Source organism: Rhineura floridana, chromosome 1, assembly GCF_030035675.1.
Source record: "Rhineura floridana isolate rRhiFlo1 chromosome 1, rRhiFlo1.hap2, whole genome shotgun sequence".
Taxonomy (NCBI): Eukaryota; Metazoa; Chordata; class Lepidosauria; order Squamata; family Rhineuridae; genus Rhineura; species Rhineura floridana.
In genome coordinates this window covers 124,990,587-125,012,574 of record NC_084480.1, presented here as the reverse complement: position 1 = coordinate 125,012,574, position 21,988 = coordinate 124,990,587, and the positions used below count along the sequence as shown (strand labels likewise).

Here is a 21,988-nt window from a genome sequence, read left to right as displayed (position 1 = left end):
ATTTGGGTTGGACTTTCACAGTCCTATCCACTTCCTATGTAGCTTGGAAGAATTTGGTAACGTGCCTCTGAGCATCTGCTGAATGGTAGCAGCACCTACAATCAGCCCAAATAACAGAAACAAGACATGTACTTTGCTGATCTTGTTTTAGCAGGGAGGAAGCAACAATATTTGCCATTTTAGTGAACTTTCCTATGGTAAATTATTTTCTTTTACTTTTGTTTCTGTGAATATGTGAAGTACAGCAACACTAAAACCTCCAAAAACAGTTGTGGAATAATGGCACTGGCTATTCTGCAGAATAGTCTCCAATGGACATGAGGAGTGTCTCCATTTGCACAAGATAAAACAGTGGGAGGTGAAATATAATCTAGAAAATTTCTAGATGTGCTCTAATTTTTTAATTGATCATGCCCACGCTTCCTTAAGTAGAATGGTTTAAGCATAGCAGGCGGAACACATGCATCTTGGGCAGGTCAAGTTTGTTTTTTACAACAGCTAGCTTCATTGCTTAAGTAGCATCATATTGTAATCAGTCTAATTTTACATCAAACTGCAGTTTCAGATTCAACTGTTAATGCACCCAAAATAGAATATAACCTCCAGTTTGAAACACAAAAGACTGTCTTCACCATCATAGGACATTGGTCAATAAAAAGGCTTTGAAATTAATAAAACTATTAAGGGGAGGTGGGAGGTGGGAGGGAGTGGGAGGTGGGAGGGAGTAGAAGAGGAGGGGTGGTAGGGGGAAAGGAAGGGGGAGGGGAGAGAGGGAAGGGATAGGAGGGAGGAGGGAGGAGGGAGGAGGGAGGAGGGCAGGTTTGATCATTTGCATGCTTATTGAGTTCAATGGGATTTACTCCTGTGCCATTATGCTTAGGACAGGTGAAACTGACTTGGAGGAGGTAAAAGGAAGGAGTAGAAAGGGGGAGGAGAGGAAGGGCTCCCCCAAAGAATCCTGGGAAGTGTAGCTTGTGAAGGGTGCTGAGAGTTGTTAGGAGACCGTTATTCCCTCACAGAGCTACAATTCCCAGAATTCTCTGGGAAGAGGGGCTGACTGTTAAACCACTCAAGTCACTGAAGCTCTATCAGGGGAATAGGAGTCTCTTAACAGTACTCAGCACCCTTCACAAACTAAACTTCCCAGGATTCTTTGGGGAAGCTGTGACTGTTTAAAGTAGAATAAATATCTGGTGTGGATGTGGGCCCCAGATTAGCCAAACCAAACAGCTGTTAGTCTGGCTTTTAGAACACTGACAGTTGGTTCTTACTGAGACCATGCTAGCACTTATCATAGACTCCAATGTTAATTTTCTTAAATTAATTAAAAATCAGCCAGGCATTTTTTAACTTTTAAACTGCAGAAGATGAAGCTCAAAGTATGGGGCATGGTCAGTAATAGGATTACATGTACTCTGTAAACATGGCTGATTTTAAATTAATTTCAACAAATTATGAGATCACTGACAGAAAAAAGTCCAACAGGGGTCTGGATTGAAATGAGTTAATGGGAAGCAACAGAATGGCATGGGGGGTATTTTCAATTTAACATGCCGGAATGTGAAAAATCATTGCTGGTTATAGTATACAGCCACTCTTGTGGCTGTTTACTATTGGCAAAGGAAAGCAAGAAAGAACAATTAAAGTACAGTTAATAGTTCCATTGACTTTAAAAGGTGGGGAAGGTACAGGGCTGGCACCAGGCATGCCAGGGCCCTTGAGCACCAGCCTGCCCCACCCACAGTGCCGGAGCACAACCCCTCTATACAGGCCGCATGGAACTAATAACCCCCCAAGCATCCTACCTACCTGTAGCACTCCTGTAAATGACATGTGTGCTATACGCCATACCTGCCATCAACCAAGATGGCGGTGGAGGCTTCCCTAAGGGACTGATGCCCCCGCCATCAACTTAGTTGATTGCAGGCATGTGTGCCCTGTGTGCGCATGCCTGCCATCAACCAAGATGGTGGCAGGGGCATCAGCCTCTTAGGGAAGCCTCCACTGCCATCTTGGTTGATGGGAGGTATGTGCGCAGAGCATGCACGTCATTTACAGGAGTGCTTAGAGGTAGGTGGGGCCTGCGTGGCCTGCGCTAACTATATGGGGGGGAGGTGCCTGGGAGCTACCTCTCTGCAATCAGTGGCAGCATTGTGAGCTTCTGCTGCTGCGGATCACAGAATGGGAGCACTACCCTCCCACCTAAGGAGGGCCCCCTCTGGGCTGTAGGGGCCCTCAGTCAAGGCCCAACCTGGTCGCTCCCTGGCACAAGGCCTGGGAAGGTAATTGAGGCTAGGGGATATTTTCCATTTGCAAAATGGAAGCAAGAGCCTTATGTAAAGCATTGTAATGTAATGTATTGCAACTTATAGCAAGATATAATCACAATGGTTTAGTTTGCATGTCACTAGCTTAAGCAAGGTTTAGCATGAATGTGAATATAAGAACTTAAGAACAGCCAGCTGGATCAGGCCAGTGGCCCTTCTAGCCCAGCATCCTATTCTCACAGTGGCTAGCCAGATGCCTCTGGAAAACCCACAAGCGGGATCTGAGTGTAAGAGTGTATGGGCTCACGGGGAGGAGATTGCAACTGCTTTGCTTCTCCTCAGCTGTTTTGTTGCCGCACTGCACTGAGTTCAGCAAGTGAAGTTTAGCTTTCCTGGAAAAAACATGAGGCACAAACCATAGAAGAAACCTTGGTTACAGCTCATGGTTAGTCTGGAGTGAACTAGACCACAAAGTGGGTTTGGATGACATGCTAAGTCAAGCCATGGCTTAGCTCAGTACCGGAGCAAAATGGCCAAGGAGGAGCAAGGTGGTCACAATCTTCTCCCCAGGAACCTGCATGCCCCCATGTTTGTACTAAGTCATGGTTTGGTTGAGCACGATATGCAAACTAGGCCACAGTAATAAAGCTAGGATTATGTACAATGTACTATTTCATGGTTATGATTCTTTTGTTTTAAGTATAGTAAACAATATGTTTAGTTCATCACTTTTGGATAAATGCCCTTTCCACATGTAAATGGCTATATATATGCACAATGTAGCCACAAATTGTAAGATGGGGCGTGAATATCCCCTTTATGGAAACACGCATACCAACAGCAGCTGTAGTGAAGCTGGCCGAGGGTCCCGGATGTCCTACTCCCCCCTCTCCTCTGCGAGACAGCCGGACACAGAAAGAATATTCCGTTTTTGGTTCCAGATTGCTTAAATTCCAGATCCTTCCAGTTACTGAGTTTCAAAGGAGAAAAAAATTGAATGACACAGACTGCAAAATAATAAGGGAAGAAAGCTTTAGATTTATATAGACATTATTTCTTTTGTCCCACTGTCACCTCAGATCAAGCAGATTTTTTCTGCTTTTTGAAACAAAGCAAAAACATATGAAACTGATTTACTAGAGGTAGGACTTGGATAAATGCACACACCACATGCACTGCTGGGGGGGGGCAGGTTGTGGGATTTAATACAGGATCACTTTTCGTTTTGCTTATTGTGTTTTAATTGTAATTGTGGGTCATGCCCTTTTTGAAAGTTGCCATGAGACAATTCTTGGTATATTGCAATGAATAAATAAAGATATAGTAATAAGAATACTGCCTTTGATGATTTCTCTCATTTTTTCTCTCTCTCTCTGAAAATAAATAAATCTGGTCTGAATCCAGCGGAATGCAGTAGAAGTCTCTCTGATTTTTGCTAATTTCCCTGATTTTTGCCCATTTCCCCATTCAGCTGCTTCTACAGACAGTCCTCTCAGTCTTCAGAAACAGTTTTTTGGGTACACTGTGGCTGTAGTGAAAAGGAGAAGAACCCCATTCCACGTGGCATTCGACTTGTAGTTCCTAAGATCCAGGCCTTTGCCTTGATGTAATGGGAAACTCTTTATGAGAATGAGCCTCAATAAACCTCACCTCTCCAATTCTCCTTTTCCCAATCTTCCACTTTTATATCTGTGAGAAATAACTTTTAATTTACATGTTCCATAGTTTTGAGGAAAGGGCCGTAGCTCAGTGGTGGAGCATCTGCCTTGCATGCAGAAGGTCCCAGGTTCAATACCTGACATCTCCAGGTAGGGCTGAGAGAGACTCCCTGCCTTAAACCTTGGAGAGCCACTGCCAGTCAGTGTAGACAATACTGAGCTAGATGGACCAACGGTCTGACTCAGTAAAAGTTCCTATGTTCTCCCTGGCATCTAAATGCAGGAAATTGTGGTGTTTATGATTTGAGAACAAACCAGGATCTGAAACTACAGTTTGATACTGGCTTTTTCTCACTAATTATAGTTTAAATCAGTTGTGGGGAACGTTTGCCCCACCAGATGTTGCTGATGTACAACTCCCATCAGCCTCAGCACACACCACCAATGGCCATGGCTTATGGGAGTTGTAGTTCGGCAACATCTGGCGGGCCAAACATTCCCCACACCTGGTTTGATTAAATTACAGTTCCATTTACACCAGGGAATTGTTGTTCGCTTCAATATGAAGATTTCAATCTCCTCATGGGTATAGAGAGAAAGAGAGCGGAGGGAGACTGCATGAGCCCAATGCTCATAACAGAAAACCGTGATGCCCTATAATGTCTAAACCAGATCAGAGTCTCCAGCCCATTTCTTCATTTCCATGGCCCACAATCCTGATGCATGGAGTATTTTGATACAGGCTAACAGGGTCCTGAGCAGAATCTGCATTGGGATAAATCTGCCCTTGCATATTCACTATAAGGGTCCTGTGAAAAAGATACCTTTCCCTGAGACACTCACACTTTGCATAATCAGCGTTCTGTGTGCTGGCTTCAGATCAGGAGGGTGGGAAGCTGCCATCTGAATGATCCCTACAAGTAAGAATGCATCTGGAGTGTTATCGCAACTATACAGATCAGGATTCCCCCACCCTGGATCCCTAGATGTTGATGGATGACAGCTCCAATTATCCCTGACCATTCACCAAGCTGGCTAGGGGATGTTGTCCAACAACATCTGGGGACCCAAGGCTGGGGAAAGCTGAACTAGACCCTTAAATGCCTTTTGGTAGAGTGGATAGAAAAAAAATCTATCCTTTTAACTTATCTGCTTTGATTATGAAAAAAAAAGAGTGGTTAAAATGTTTCTAAGGAGTAATAAATCTTTATTCAGGCTCTTATGAATCTCTACATACCCTGTCCTGAAAAAGAGCACCAACTATTAGCATTTTGGTAAATAACTAATAGTCAATGCAAGTCCTACTCAGAGTAGACCCACTGAAATTAATGAACTTACGTTAGTCATGTTTATTCATTTGAATGAGTCTACCCTGAGTAGGACTAGCATTTGACACAGTCTAATGACCATCACCCTAAGAGTTAGACCAGGAAACCTCCTTGGGCATGTTTACGCTACAATCCTGTATGAGTTATATACCATTCTAACTGTCATAGCTTCCTTCAAAGAATCCTGGGAACTGCAGGTTGGCATGGTGCTGAAAATTCTCCTTCATGGAACTATAAGAACATAAGAGGAGCCCTGATGGATCAGAACCAAGGCCCATCTACTCCAGTGTCCTGTTTCCCACAGTTGTCAATCAGATGCCTATGGGAAGCCCACAAGCTGGGCAGGAGTGCAATTACCATTTTTGGCTGTTGTTTCCTGGCAACCAATATCCAGGGACATGATGGTTCTGAACATGGAAACAGCATATCACCATCATGATTAGGCCACTGACAATAGCATCCAGATTATTGGGGGGGGGAAGGGTAACACAGATCTGACTTATATGGAGAAGTAGAATCACTTTTGTGATGAATACTCTACTGTGGGGCTGACCCTTACCTTCCAGTGACTTCCACTGCAATTTGGCATGTTTGTAGAGAAGCTTGGTTGATACAATCGGCCCATCCCCAGTATACGAATCAGCATTTGTATCAATAATGAGAAAATTATGTCCTCCCTCTACTAGCGTTGGAGCTTTTAGAGGTGCAGGAAGAACTGGTAAGGAAGATGAATTGTTACATATTTACTTTTTAAGAACCCAATAGTAATGAAGTTTGTTTCTATCAGAAGAAATGCAAGTGTGGATCAATACAATGCTATATTTAGGCCACTGCTTTGCCTTGGGGGGGGGAATCCTCAGGTTAATATTTCCTGACACACTCCTTCATAAATGTGAGCTCTAGAATGAAAAGGATGCCTGCCTGCTATTCATACATAACAATATAACACAGTTTCTGATATGCTGATCAGCTTCCCCATCAGAAACAGTAACACATGAAAGAGCTCTGGAAAACTGGTTGACAGAGAGAGCAATAGAGGCTGGTTCATTAAGACAACTGGGGCACTGCCCTACCAAAGTCTGCTTGCCCTCAGCCTGCCTCCCTTCTTAGTTACGAGGAGTCCGAGGTGGTGGGGGTGGTGGCACAGGCTGTCAGCTTCCTCCTCCTTGACCTCAAGACAAATCCACATCAGACATTTATTCCACTTTAAACAGTCTTGGCTTCCCCCAAAGAATCCTGGGAAGTGTAGTTTGTGAAGGGTGCTGAGAGTTGTTAGGAAACCGTTATTCCCCTTACAGAGCTACAGTTCCCAGAATTCTCTGGGAAGAGGAGCTGACTGTTAAAACCACTCTGGCCACTGGAGCTTTGTCAGGGGAATAACTGTCTCCTAACAACTCTCAGCATCTTTCACAAACTCCACTTCCCAGGATCCTTTGGGGGAAGCCATGACTGTTTAAAGTGAAATAAATTTCTGGTGTGAATGTGGCCTCAGTGCTGCCATTGTAGAACTCAGCACGGATGAAGATGGGGACAAAACTAGAAATAGTTGGCTCTGCCTATGTCTGGCTCTGGTTCCACATATTGTGTTGCCCTCCTGTCTGATGTCCTGTTGGTCCCAATGGGTATCAGCCACTGCTGATAAAGGGCTTTCTGGTATGAAGCACCAGATTCAGTGATACATTTTAGAGTATGCTCAGTTTTCAGTTATGTGAATAATGCCACCACAGCTAAGTATCCTACTGATCCGCTTCCAGTATTGTTGGACTCCAGCTCTCAGCCAAAGCTAGCATGGCCAATCTGGTTGCTCATCCTTCTTTTGCTCATTCCCTTCTACTTCTTTTCACATACACCTCCCACTTGATCATGGTGCAGCAGGCAATTTTCTTCCAGCTCAGCAAAGCCAAGGAGACCAAGTCTTGCTACAGCTGATGGGACTTGCTTACAACCTGACATCATTCTGTTCAGTGCTAGTCAGTCCAAAGCTACTGTTCTTCTCTAACTCAAAACAGTACTGAAGTCCACTTTTGGTGACTGTTGATCTTTGTTTCCAGTAACTCCTCTTTTCTTCTGTCATGCAGGCAGTCTCAAATGGCCTTTAAGATCTATGGACATTTATATCTGCCAAATGTAGTTGACTGCTGTGGTCTCTCAGTGTTCTTTGGTTTCCATGACAACTGAAATTATGTTCAGAGCCCACTGCTTCTGGGCACTCACGTAAGAAACCAAACACTGAAATCATAGTGCTTACAAGGCTGGATTTTTAGTCCCTCCCCATACTCCTTGGAGGGAATTTTCTACCTCAAATTTATGTTTCAGACTGATGCTTCATATCAAGCTCAGAAATAACAGCTTTCACTGGGAGCAACTACATCTGTCAGTTACTAGTAGATCACAGCTGAGTAAACAGACATGACTGATCCATTAATTAATGTGTGCATAATGCCTGCTGATATCAACATGATTTAAGTGCATGATTTAGGCCCTTAAGTTGCACTGATTTTGGTGGGATTTGGACATAGCCATGTCTGAAGGCAGATGATTATCACTTACCTTTAACTGTGACTTGGAAAGGCTCTTCTACCATGCCTGCTACTGTCTCAACAATGTAGACCCACATTCCAGAATCAGAAGGCTGGACTTTTTCAATGTGAAATGTAGCTTCTGCAGCTTCTGACTGATTGATTACCACGCTGTTAGGCTAAAACAGCAAACAATACAAACAAAATGTTTAAATTAAGGATGCACAAACCCCTCTCCAACAACATTTCATTAGATTTACAGGAACAATGTTGTTGTTGTTGTTGCCTCCCTTCACATTCCTTGGATGCTTTGACCTAGCAGGAAGCTCCAAATTCATCTAGAAATTTGATTTCAGTGAAATTTGAGGCCATTCAAATAGCATTCATCCTATGTTTTAAAGAGACATTCAAAAGCAAATGGATGATCCAATGTATTTTAGATATTATTTATTCAATTTATAGCCTTCACATCCTCACAAAGGAGCCTTTAAATGTTACATATCAGCTGAGGATTTAGTAATGCCCCAAAACAGATTGTTTTATTTAGCCACAGTACCTGAGGATTCACTGTACTGAAGGTTCATATAGCTCATGTTTGCAACCATAGTTAAAACAGGCAGTACTTTAATGTGAGCAAGCAGTGTGCACCAGCTCAAAAGCTCTATGCTCGCTCCTCCCGTTCCTGCTTTGGGCCACCAGCTGAAGTTGGTAGAAGACACTCCATGCCACCGAGGCTACCTGAGCCTCAAGTGACAGAGATGGTTCTAGGAGAACCCCAAGCTACGAACCTGCTCTTTCAGGGGGAGTGCAACCCCATCCAGGACAGGTTAGACATCCACCATCCGTTCAGAAGAACCACCCACTAACAGCATCTGTCTTATCTGGATTGAGCCTCAGTTTATTAGCCCTCATCCAGTCCATTGTCGCAGCCAGGCACTGGTTCAGCACATTGACAGCCTCACCTTGCCTGTTGTAATGTCTGAACCTGGGCTTTTGGTTTCTTTCTCACCAAAGGAACCACAAGTGGAAGCCAAGGTTTGTTCTTCTTTTACCGTATATTGACCCAGCATTAAACAGTTTTTATTTGCTTATATGTCACCCAATAGCAGTGTTCTCTGAATGGCCTACAAACAATAAACAATAAGATACAGCATGTTTTCAGTAGACGCAGAACAAGATAGGATACAGAAGGAAGATGACTGGACCTCAGACTAAGGGTGCTCAGACTAAGGGACAGTGGCAGCAGGTATGTCATATAATTCCACTGGAAGTGGAAATTGGAGCAGAAATAGCCACAATTCACTTGTTTGTCCGAAGTCAGAAACAGAAATCATGCATGCAAATACGAGCAGTATTTGCTGTCATTCCCCCCCACACACACACACATACATTACATAAATAATTACAGTTTTTGCATTGGTTTTAATGTTTCCTTTCCATTGAAATCATTGAAGTTAATTACATAATTAGTTACATTAGTTTTGGTCTTCATGGATAGCAAGATGAATAACATAAATGTTAGTGGAAGCCAAACTGTGGCAGAATGGAAACAGTGCTGATGATAATAATGAACACAGGATGGAACAAAAATCGCTGTCTCATGACACACCTAAGTGGCAGACATAATGCTGCTGAGGCTTAAACGTGGTTAAGCATAAAGAAGTATGGGGGCTTAACCAACTATCTTCTGGACCCTGAATTCTTCCCACCAGGCCTGTCCATGGTTCATTATGCTGGTAGCTATGTTAACTGCAGTTAGAATCATCCAGTGTTCCTGATTAACTCTAGACTTGAGAACATGGCTTGAAATAGGTTCAAAGCAGTTTTTCTATCTGAATATGACCTTGGTTAATGCTTCATCAGTCTACAGTGGTGTGTGGAGAGGGCGGCATGATGCAAAAGAAGATGGGGCTTTCATGTTTTAAAAGTTGTGTAGAAGAGAGAGTTTCAGTAGGTGTGGCTTATGATGCAAGCTACACCTGCTGAAATCCCCTTATCTACACAGCTATTAAAAGTGCCAGAGCCTTGCTCTCGTTTGCATCTGCCCGCCTTATATGTTGGTGGTAGAACATTGAACTTGAACAGGGGAGATCTAGGCTCACATCCCCACTTCACCATGAAGCTTATAGGGTAGCCTTGGGTCAGTCACTCTTCCTCAGCATAACTTATTTTATAGGGATGCTGTGACGATCAGGGCTGGCCCAAGACATTTTGCTGCCTGAGACAGAACTGCAAATAGCATTTCTCCCCACTCCCTCTGTCAAGTTTCATAGTACCCCAGCTAGCAAAGTTATTTTGGTACTTGAATCAGAATATCCCACAAGTGCCTTTTTTGGGGAGTAAAAATATATTAGTAATAAATTAAATAATTATCAGCTTGCTGCCTTTTCATGACACCCAAAATCAGTTGCTAAAGGCAACTCCCTCTCTCTGCCTAATGGTAGGGCCGGCTCTGGTGAGGATAAAATGGGTCAGACCCATGTAAACCATGCTGAGACCTTTAGGAGAAAAGTGATATATAAATTAGGATAATAAAAAAAACCAGAATACACTGGCTTTGGAATGATTCCACAGCTGTTGTGGACAGGACCAGTTCTATGGGTGCTTTTGATATGTTGTATTTTTCCCTGGCTACTTCAGTTTGTTTTATATATTTATATCTTTATCTAGATGTAGAAGCAGATGTACATAAACATCTGTAATATGGGTACATACAATCATTGGGCATGCCTAAATTAGTTCCATTTCGATCCCAACCAATGCTTCCATTCAGAATTGCATTTGGTAGTATTTTCGAATTGTCCAAGTGTCTCCTACTGAAAGCCTTGATATGGCTTGTGAAATTTAAGTGAATTATACAGTCACAAGAGTGGCTGTATTCTATAACCAGCATGGATTTTTTGCATTCCACCATATAGTTCTGAACTCAGAAACACTCGCTTAACAACTCTCTAAGTTTTCATAGCAAAACACCCAGAGAGACTCCACAGCTTAAAGTCTAAAACAAGAGGAAAAAAATCCAGAACCCTGGTGGACTTTTTTCTGTCAGTGGTTTCAGTACCTGTAATCCTATTACTGACCTTGCCCCATACTCTAACCTTCATCTTCTGCAGTTTAAAAGTTTTTAAAAATGCATGGCTGCTTTTTAATTGATTTAAGAAAATTAACATTGGAATCTATGATAGCACAGGGCATGCTCAGTAAGAACCAACTGTCAGTGTTGTAAATGAACAGACTAGGGTTAACTTTGGTTTAAATTTGGGAGGAACACTACCTGTGTCGCCTTTGAAATAAAAAGGTGGGGGAAACCCCCCAAAATAATGCTACTGTTAACAATATTTTCCTTTTGGAAAGGGATTGCCCACCCACCCAATCTCCTCTGCTCAGAGGCACATATAACTTCTTGCAAGCTACACAGGAATTTATTGGACTGTGAAAGACTAACCCAAATTGTGTTTGCATTTTTACAAATTTGTAGGGCAGTAAAATATCTCAGGGGATCCTCCGTGGTGCAGAGTGGTAAGCGGCGGTAACGCAGCTGAAGCTCTGCTCACGGCCGGAGTTCGATTCCAACGGAAGTCGAATCTCCGATGAAAGGGGTCGAGGTCTGTGATGTTCCTGTATTAATGTATATATGGTAAGTGCTGTTTGTATAGGAGATACATGGTAAGTGGAATGAAAGAGGAGGGGGGAGTAAATGGGCAGTAGAATGCTGGATGATTGGCTGAGTGTTTAGAATGGCTGAGAGTATAAATGGAAGGATGACAGTTAAATCTGGGTGGACGTGAATGGGTTGTTTTGGTGGGTTTTTGAGAGGAGATTGTGTGGAGAGTTGGTGGATGTGAGGAGAGTGTGGAGTTCGGATTAATACTAAGACAAGTACCAGAAATAGATGAAACCATATGCTTATGTGCCTTTATAAAGTAATCTTGTTTTCTCTGTTATTTAATAAAAACTATATTTGGTTTACCGAAGGCCTGATCCTTGGCTGGGGTTATACAGACCAGAAGGAAGGGCAAGGTGCTTACCAAGGCTGAAGGGAAACTGTAACAATTGGTGGCAGCGGTGAAGGGAAGAATATAACACCACAAGTATTCAGAGCAAACCAGGATCGTATGCTTTATATTTATTTATTTATTTGTTTGTTTGTTTGTTTCATTTATAGACCGCCCATAGTGAGTGGCTCTCTGGGCAGTGTACAAAAAAGTTAAAATACAAAATATCAACAATAAAAACAGACAACAAACAATAAACACAAGCAGCAACAAAATAAAAAATAAAAAATAAAAATATAAAATTATAACATAAACGCTTAAAATGCCTGGGAGCATAGCCAGGTCTTAACCTGGCGCCGAAAAGATAGAAGCGTAGGTGCCAGGCGTACTTCTTCGGGGAGGCTGTTCCACAGTTCGGGGGCCACTACAGAAAAGGCCCTAGATCGAGTAACTGTCCGGGCTTCTCGATGGGTTGGTACCCGGAGGAGGGCCTTAGATGCTGAGCGAAGTGACCGGGTAGGTTCATAGCGGGAGAGGCGTTCCACAAGATATTGCGGTCCCATGCCGTGTAAGGCTTTATAGGTCAAAACCAGCACCTTGAATCTGGCTCAGAAACAAATAGGTAGCCAGTGCAAATGGGCCAGAACAGGTGTTATATGTGCTGACTGGCTGGTCCTCGTCAGCAGTCTGGCTGCTGTGTTTTGCACTAGCTGAAGCTTCCGAACTGTCTTCAAGGGCAGCCCTACATAGATCAAAGATCAAAGGGATTGGGGACAGCTTAAGCACTCAGTCACAGAGGTAACCTGATAGAGAGACTCAGGCAGAGTCTCTGGGAATACATGTTATAGGACGTGACTGGTGGTGCTGCCTAGCAGGGGGATCTGTTGAGATCTGTGCTAGAGCGGGGAGAGAAACCATAAAAAAGGACAGTCCGGACTGGTGGAGTCCCTGGTGGTGCCTAGTGACAGGCAGTAACCATGAGCAGGTAGGAACCTGACAGGGAGAGCCAGGGAAGGGTGTCATATGTGGTGGCAGTAGCGGTGGGATACGAACAAAGGATAATACATCACAGGTGTTGGCTGTAGCGGTGGTACGAATACTAGAGAATCCCTAACAGTGGTGTGGCAAACAGAAATAACAAAAAAAAGATTACTTGTGAGAGTGACTGGCAAAGAGTGTGTGGCAAAGAGTGTGTGAACTCCAACAAAATGGCTGAATACATAAAGATGAAAAGAGAGGAGCTGGTGGAGAAGTGCATAACATTCAATTTACCTCACGAGGGTAAAGGAGTAGATGAATTGAGGGTGGCACTAATAGGATTTACAACTGTCCAGCACAAACAACCTGTCAGGGAAGAGACCCCAGAAGGATACTTAAGCAATCCCGCTTATATAGAGTATTTGAGAGAGAAGTTAAGATGGGAGGCTGAGGAAAAAGATAAACAGCGAGAGTTAGAAACTGAGAAGTTGAGGATGGAAGGTGCAGAGAAGGAAAAGCAGCGGGAGTTGGAAATTGAGAGATTGAGGAGTGAGGCGGATGAGAAAGAAAAGCAGAGGGAGTTGGAATTTGAGAGAATGAGAATGGATGCTGAATTACAGGTAGAAAAGTTAAAATTTGAAAGAGAGAAGTTTCATTCTGATGAAACAAGAAAGGACAGAAATGAAACAAAGATAAAGATTACACCAAAAGACGTTGCAGTGTTTGAGCCTGGACAGGATCCACAAATTTACCTCAGTACTTTTGAAAAGGCAGCTCAATTGTGGGGGCTACCAGAGGATAAATATATGCAATATTTATCAAACCTGATCAAAGGGGAATTGGCAGAGGTATACCAATATTTCCCCTCAGACAAGCCTGTCACTTATGCTGAGTTTAAAGAGGCAGTATACAAAAGATTCAGACTGGGACCTGACCATTTTAGAAAGTTATTCCGAAACTGTCAGATCCAAGCAGGGAGGTTGAATTGTTGAACTGGGAGCAAAGTTGATGGATATATTTGGAAAGTGGATGAGTAGTGCCAAAGCTCAGTCAGTGGAAGAGGTGAAAAGCCTCATGATACTGGATCAATTATTCCATCAGTTACCACCAGAAATAAGGCTCCTTGTCAAAGACCGTTCCCCTACATCGGTGCAGGAGGCCGCAGAGATGGCGGATCACTTTGCCTCCAATAGGACTGGCTGGGTGGGGAAAACATCAAGAGAGTTTAAACCCAGACCATATAATGGTGGCAGAAAGGATGTGGTACCACAGCGAGTGAGTCCTCCAGTAAAATCTGAAGGGCACAGGACACCCCAGAGTGGATCTGTGTACCCTAAAACAGAGGAGAAATTATGCTATAAATGTGGTAGACCGGGGCACCTACATTTTCAATGTGAGGTTGCCAACCCCATTAGTAATCCTGCTCAGGCAAAGGCAGTAAAAACAGAACCAAAAGATCTAACAATGAAAAAGGTTCAGTTCTGCCAGATAAACTGGACAGAAGTAAAAGACTTTGATATGAGTCTAAGAGAAGAAGTGTGTGTTCAAGGGGCAAATTATTGGGCATTGCTTGATACTGGTGCCGCTCAGACATTACTGAGGCCAGATTTAATAAAATCTGAAGAAATATTACCTCAGGAAACTGTGACTATTCAAGGAGTGAGGGGTAGACCAGAAAGCTTGCCTATGGCCCTAGTGAAAATGGAGTGGAGAGGCCGAGAGGGCAAATATAAAGTAGGTATTAATGCCCAACAACAAGAACCAGTGATACTGGGATGAGATGTTATGGGGGCACAAGAGAAAATATATGTGGTGACCAGACAGCAACTTGGCAAAGAAACAGAAGCCATGTTAACACAGGCTGAAGAAAACAGGGTGGAATCTGTTTTCGAGCCTAGGGTCACCATAGCAACCCCTAGCAAGCCTGCTGAAAGAGACAAATTGTATCAAGTGGTCTCTAGTGAAGAGACAGAGCAGTTCAGGGAAGAACTGAAGAAAGATACAAGTTTGAGGCAAATAAAGGAGCAAGCCCTGACCCAACAGATTCCTTTCACTGACAAACTGAGGAATCAAATTGTGTGTGAGAATGGGATTTTATATAGACTGTGGATGCCTGCTGAGAGAAAGGATGAATGTGAACCAGTGAAGCAATTGATAGTACCTAGCAAATACAGATCCAGATTGCTAGAGGTAGCCCACGATGTCCCATGTGCAGGACATCTGGGAATAAAAAAGACCAAGAGGAGATTGGCTGCACACTATTATTGGCCAAATATCTCCAAAGATGTAAAACAACATTGTCTATCTTGTGGTATATGCCAAAAGGTGGGAAAAAGTGGAGTAAAGACTAAGGCACCCTTAAAGCCCCTTCCTATAATTGGACAACCCTTTTATAGAGTGGGAGTAGATTTGGTGGGCTCTTTTTCCAAACCCACAACGCATGGCAAGAAATATCTATTGGTGGTGGTGGATTTTGCCACCAGGTACCCAGACGTGGAAGCATTAAGATCCGTAGAAGCCCCTGTAGTGGCAGAGGCTTTGTTAAAAATCTTTATGAGGCTGGGTTTCGCTCATGAAGTGCTGACGGATCAAGGCAGTGTATTCATGGGAGACGTGATGCAATGTATGTGGAAGTGTTGTGGTTTAAAACATCTAAAGACCACCACTTACCATCCAGCCACTAACGGATTGACTGAGAGATTTAATGGAGTTCTGAAGGGCATGATAAGAAGCTATGTTCAAGATTACCCACAAGACTGGGATGAACGTTTGGGGTGCTTCTTATTCGCGTACAGAGAAGTCCCTCAGGAGTCAACAGGCTTCTCACCCTTTGAACTGATGTTCACTAGAAAAGTGAGGGGACCTTTGGAACTATTAAAAAATTCATGGGAAGGAACCCTGGGAGAGTACAAAACATCTGTAGTAGATTTTGTATTGGAATTCCACAATAAATTAACATCAATGATGGAAGTAGTGAAAGAGAATTTGAGTCAAGCACAGGAGAAGCAAAGTTACTGGTATGACAGAACAGCCAGGGAACGTGTGTATGATGTGGGAGATATGGTTATGGCATTCATACCCAGGAAACATGACAAATTACAGGCTAACTGGGAAGGACCATATACTATCAGAGAAAGGTTTGACACAGTGACGTATGTAATCACCACAGACCAATTAAACAAAAGCAAAGTGGTTCATGTAAATATGTTAAAGCCTTACCATACCAGGGATGCACAGGTGTTGCAAGTTACCTTATTCCCTGAGGGAAGTGAGCCTGAACTTCCAGATTTGGTACAGGAAAGCAAAGACAAAGGAGGGGTAGATCAATTGGAATGGTCAGAGGAGGTGCAGGAGGAAGTAACAGAAGAGATTCTGAGAGTTTTGAAAAACTATGGGGATCTCTTTAGCAATAAACCTGGCCGAACCAGTATAGCCAAACATTCCATTGATACTGGAGATCATGCCCCAATCAGATCTGTTCCGTACTGTGTGAATGGGAAAGTTTTGAGAACCATTATCTCTACAATAGATCTCTGTAAGGGATTTTGGCAAATGGAACTAGACGAGCAATCCAGAGCCAAAACTGCCTTCAGTACACCAGATGGGTTATATGAGTTTGTGACCTTACCCATGGGACTAAGGAACTCACCAAGTTCGTTTCAGAGGCTAATCAATACTGTGTTGCGAGGCATGTCAGATTTTGCAGTGGCCATTTTTAACAAGTCAGTGCCTGAGCATGTCCAACACCTGACCACAGTATTAGAGGCATTAAAAAAGGCAGGCCTCACAATAAAAGCTAAGAAATGCCAGTTTGGGCTAAAGGAAGTAATCTGTTTAGGACATAAGGTGGGGAATGGGAAAATCACCCCCTTATGGAGCAAGGTGGAGGCAATACAAGTGTGGCCTATCCCCTTAACCAAAAAACAAGTTAGGGCATTTCTAGATGTGGCTGGTTTTTATAGGAAGTTTGTGAAAAATTTTGGGGAAATCGCAACCCCCTTGCATGAATTGACAAAGAAAAAGTGTTCTGAGCGTGTGGTATGGACGGATGAATGTCAGAAGGCTTTTGATCTGCTGAAGCAAGCCTTGTGCCAAGGACCTATATTAATAGCACCAGACTATGAGCAACCATTCATCGTGGCTATGGATGCATCAGACCTCGCGCTGGGAGTCGTCTTGCTGCAGGAGAGAGAAGGCACCAGACATCCAGTGGCGTATCTGAGTCGCAAGCTGACACCGAGAGAGAAAAACTATTCGTCGGTCCAAAAGGAGTGCCTAGCGGTCATGTGGGGACTGAATAAGTTGCGCCCATACGTGTGGGGATGAAGATTCACGGTAACAACGGATCATCGGGCCTTGTTATGGTTACAGACTATGAAAAACCATAATACTATGCTACAGAGGTGGTCCTGGGCCCTACAAGACTATCAAGTGGACTTCCAGTTCATCAAAGGCAAGGACAATGTATTGGCCGATGGACTGTCAAGGCAGGTGGCTGGGACTGCAGTGACGTGACCAGACGGAGGAACAAAGAAAGACATTTTCCCCAGAGAGACTTGTTTTATTTGTTAACGCGGCGTATGAATCCTGGAACAGGAATAATACTCTGCCGTTATTTTAAGGGGGGGGAAATGTGATGTTCCTGTATTAATGTATATATGGTAAGTGCTGTTTGTATAGGAGATACATGGTAAGTGGAATGAAAGAGGAGGGGGGAGTAAATGGGCAGTAGAATGCTGGATGATTGGCTGAGTGTTTAGAATGGCTGAGAGTATAAATGGAAGGATGATAGTTAAATCTGGGTGGACGTGAGTGGGTTGTTTTGGTGGGTTTTTGAGAGGAGATTGTGTGGAGAGTTGGTGGATGTGAGGAGAGTGTGGAGTTCGGATTAATACTAAGACAAGTACCAGAAATAGATGAAACCATATGCTTATGTGCCTTTATAAAGTAATCTTGTTATCTCTGTTATTTAATAAAAACTATATTTGGTTTACCGAAGGCCTGATCCTTGGCTGGGGTTATACAGACCAGAAGGGAGGGCAAGGTGCTTACCAAGGCTGAAGGGAAACTGTAACAATTGGTGGCAGCGGTGAAGGGAAGAATATAACACCACAAGTATTCAGAGCAAACCAGGATCGTATGCTTTATATATACAGATCAAAGGGATTGGGGACAGCTTAAGCACTCAGTCACAGAGGTAACCTGATAGAGAGACTCAGGCAGAGTCTCTGGGAATACAGGTTATAGGACGTGACTGGTGGTGCTGCCTAGCAGGGGGATCTGTTGAGATCTGTGCTAGAGCGGGGAGAGAAACCATAAAAAAGAACAGTCCGGACTGGTGGAGTCCCTGGTGGTGCCTAGTGACAGGCAGTAACCACGAGCAGGTAGGAACCTGACAGGGAGAGCCAGGGAAGGGCGTCACAAGGTCCACTCAGCCTTCCATCCATCTGTGGTCGGTAAAATGAGTACCCGGCATATGCTGGGGGGTAAAGAAAGGCCAGGGAAGGAACTGGCAATCCCACCCCATATATATGGTCTGCCTAGAAAACGTCGCAAGACGTCACCCTAAGAGTTGGAAATTACTCGCACTATAAGTGCGGGGACACCTTTACCTTTAAAATATCTCAGAGAGGAGGTCAGGTCTCCCATTCCCCTGGTACATTCACTATAGCCACCCAATTTCCATGCTTTTTAAGTTTGACTATAGGTACTTTCTTAAACTGCAAGGTTTATTGCCTATTAGTGAATTTGGTTTTTAATTTCAACAGAGTTGGAATTTACTTCTTAGTAAGGGCAGTAATTTGAGCCAACAATACTGGAAATGATTTCTTACACTAGTTTGAGTGTAATTTTTTTTTAAAAAGTTGATAACTGTCACTTTAGTGTTCTGATCAATTGAGGTTGGTTTAGGTTCTTTGCCATTTTGAGTTAATGTTTCAATGTAATATTTTAGATTTATACAGTACCAGGACATATTTTTCCTCCCAATATTTTTGGAGCTCTTTTGATTATATTGAACCATTGTTATACAGATAGATAGTTGCACATTACATGCAAAGCAAATGTAACTGTTGTTGTTGTTCACATAGGATTGGATCCAGACTTGTGATTGGTGGAGTTTCATATGTATCAGAAAAAGGGGGCTGATTTATGCTCATTCCTCCTCCCCCCTGCAGCTCCTTGCGACCCTGAAAAGCGAGAGATGGCTGGAGGGGTGCAGGGGGAAGAGGGAATTAGCAAAAATTATATCTCTTCTTCCTCCACTGGCGACCCCCAAATGGATATTGGGCCCTTCCACTCACAGAATGGCCAGTCTAGATTCAGCCCATTGTGATATCACTTTACATCAGGGGTAGTCAATGGCCTCCACGTGTTCTTGGACTAGAACTCTCATCAGCCCCTGCCATTATGGTCAATGGTAAGGGATTATGGGATTTGTGGCCAATCAACATCTGGAGGGCACCATGTTGACTAGCCCTGCCTTACATCAAGCTTTATCATGTAAAATAAAACTTCATTGGAAGTTTTGTAATCGCTGCTTTTTAATAATGTTATTTGTTATTTAATTTTGTAAATTGTATTGTTTTATGGATGTATTCCTGTATTTGTGGTTTTTCTTGTAAGCCGCCTTGAGGGCCTTTTGGCCATAAGGCAGGGTATGTATGTATGTATGTATATATGTATAAATTTATTATTATTATTAATAATAATAATAATACTAATACTACTAATAAATAAGCCTAAGGGACTGGTGTCTGGGTCCAAGATTATCACACTTCATGATAAGTGGGGTGGGAGGAAGAAAGATATGGGGAAAGGGAGATCCTACATACTCCTACATACTCAAAAAATGAACTAACCAGTAACTTACCTTAAGGACTGTCCCATCTTTTTTTATCAGTTTAATTTCTTCTTTTGTAGGAAGTGGTTTGCCAGTAGCTATGCAACTAGATTTAAACTCTGAACCAGAATTGAGTTCTATTGCATCAGGGACGTTTTTTATCTGGGGTGATTCATCTGCTGCACCTGTGTGTGTGATAAAGAATTTATAGCATGCTATGTAGATTCTTCTTTTTCACCAGACATAAAGGGATCTGGAATAGTATCCCTGACTCAGTTAAATGAATCCTGTTTGCAACCATAAATCTTAGAAACTAGGACTGATAAAAGTTAATTAGATTAATCAACTAAAGATAGCAACCTGAAAGGGTGCCGCAGGACTGTATGGAGTGCTCTCTCTGGAAGAGAAGATCTATGGGCAGAGCAGAAGGTCCACCTACAGAGGCCTGTTTCAGCCATAGAAACGTCTGAGTCTGTAGCTCCAATGTTTGTGCTCCAACAACAAATAGGCCAAAAAAGGGCATTACTCATGTGTTCCCCTGACATATCTCAGAACTGGGATACTAAGTGGGTGACCAGTGGCCATGAACACCTTTTAAAAAAAACTGAAGAAAGGTATGGACATGCAAGGAAAAAGCACCCCACTTTCTGTCCTGCCAGCTTTAATGGCTCTTCTGCATTCAATTCCCCTTCTCTTTCCCCATTTCAATTGCTCTGTAATTGGTGTGAGCAAAACTAGTTAGAAATGGAAATTTAAGGGCACACTTGTTTATGTTTCAGGTTATTTTGATAGGGCATAGAAAGGAAAACTTCAGAGATGGCTATTCCTTATAACCTTTGAATATCATCTTTGTTTAGTAAGTCTGTTTTATTATTAGAAGAATACTTCTCTTCTTAATACTACCACTCTTCCTTATGTATTAACATTGCAAACTCACCAATGTTATAATACATAATGCCAACAATCAGCATGCTGGAGAAACAACTACTACAGACTTTCATACCCTCTTCAGAAACTAAAAGTCAGCAATCACAAATAAAAAACTTAAATAATTCATTGCTAGGTATTTCCATGTAGATTACCACCAACAGCCATCACTTCACACTGAAATTTCCCCCAGTAGATAAAACAGTAGATAAACATTCTGTGAGACTGCAGATTGTGTTGATCTGTGGTTGTTGGATATCTATTGACTGGTGACAGGGGACTAGTTAAGTACACGCATTAGCTGAATAAGGTGGGTAAGAAGATTGTGTATGTATGTGTGTGTGTATGAGAGAGTCATGTTAGATGTTGGACAAGACTTATTTTAATTTTAATGTGTACTTTAGCAGCAACAGATTGCAGGTGAGGATCCAATCCACATACACTGGGCCCCAAGAATCCTATTGGTGGCCATCCATAGCTCAGGGTAAGCCCTGACTGTCAGAATGTGTTTTTTCCTCTCTGAAAGTTGGCTTAAATTTGCATTTATACACATCAGTTAGCAGATGATGATAATAGCATCACTTATTTTATTAATATTTTTTAAAAATAGATTTATATCCCACCTTTCCTTCCAAGAGGAGCCGAGGGCGGCAAACAAAAGCACTAAAAACACTTTAAAACATCATAAAAACAGACTTTAAAATATATTAAAAACAAAACAAAACAAAGAAACAAACTTGTATCATGCTCTTCCTCCCAAAGGAGCCTAGGGTGGCAAACAACAAAACAATACAATTTATATTTGGTTTTAAAAACGTACAATTAAAAACACTTAAAATATTTTTAAAATCTGAAAATATTTTAGGCAAACTTGTGTCACAGGCCTGGGCCCTGAGTCTTTTAAGTACTTAGCACTTCACCAGTTTATAAAACAGACAAAATACATCCCTTTTTATGGCAAATGGCATCATCTTTTTGAGAATTCTTTTCATCTCTCCATATTCTCAGATTCTTCATCTTGTTTGCACTGCCTGTTTTCTAAGATCTTTTGTCTGGACTCTCAGTCTGTTCATTTTAATATCTAACAACTGTATCAAAGTACAGAATCTATGGAATAGTACAAGAGAGATTAGGGGTAAATTATGGATTCACTTTACTACTTCTTTTTTTTAACTGAATATGAATATTGTAGGTTCAGGCTGCAATTAAGAGTTAAAGATGTGTGGGAACCTTTTTAATGCTTAGCTTTAACCACTTAGAAATGCTAATGATTAAAATGCCTTCAATAAAAAATAAAAATAACGCTAAAAAATTATACTCCTTCCAAGCTACTTCCCCCCATACCAGTTTTAGAAAGATGATTTCGAGGGGACAAATTGTGAAAGAGAAAAGGGTTAAGCATCCCTTTCCTCTGTTGCTCCTCCATGTAAAGTAGCAGCCTCAGACAGCTGCTTTTTAGTTTTCTTAAAAAACAA

General features: G+C 42.4%; 1 protein-coding gene across 3 annotated transcripts in view; it reads right to left on the bottom strand.

Annotated features, from left to right (window-relative positions):
* The window catches only part of TEK (TEK receptor tyrosine kinase), a 97,473-nt gene that overhangs the window by 36,643 nt on the left and 38,842 nt on the right, over positions 1-21,988 (bottom strand). For all 3 annotated transcript variants that reach the window (XM_061631347.1, XM_061631356.1, XM_061631365.1), the window contains 4 exons: positions 19,617-19,771; positions 7,804-7,951; positions 5,813-5,968; positions 3,103-3,237 (listed from right to left, as the gene is read on the bottom strand). In XM_061631347.1, the coding sequence (XP_061487331.1) occupies positions 3,103-3,237; positions 5,813-5,968; positions 7,804-7,951; positions 19,617-19,771 (594 nt within the window). The remainder of the gene's footprint in view (positions 1-3,102; positions 3,238-5,812; positions 5,969-7,803; positions 7,952-19,616; positions 19,772-21,988) is intronic.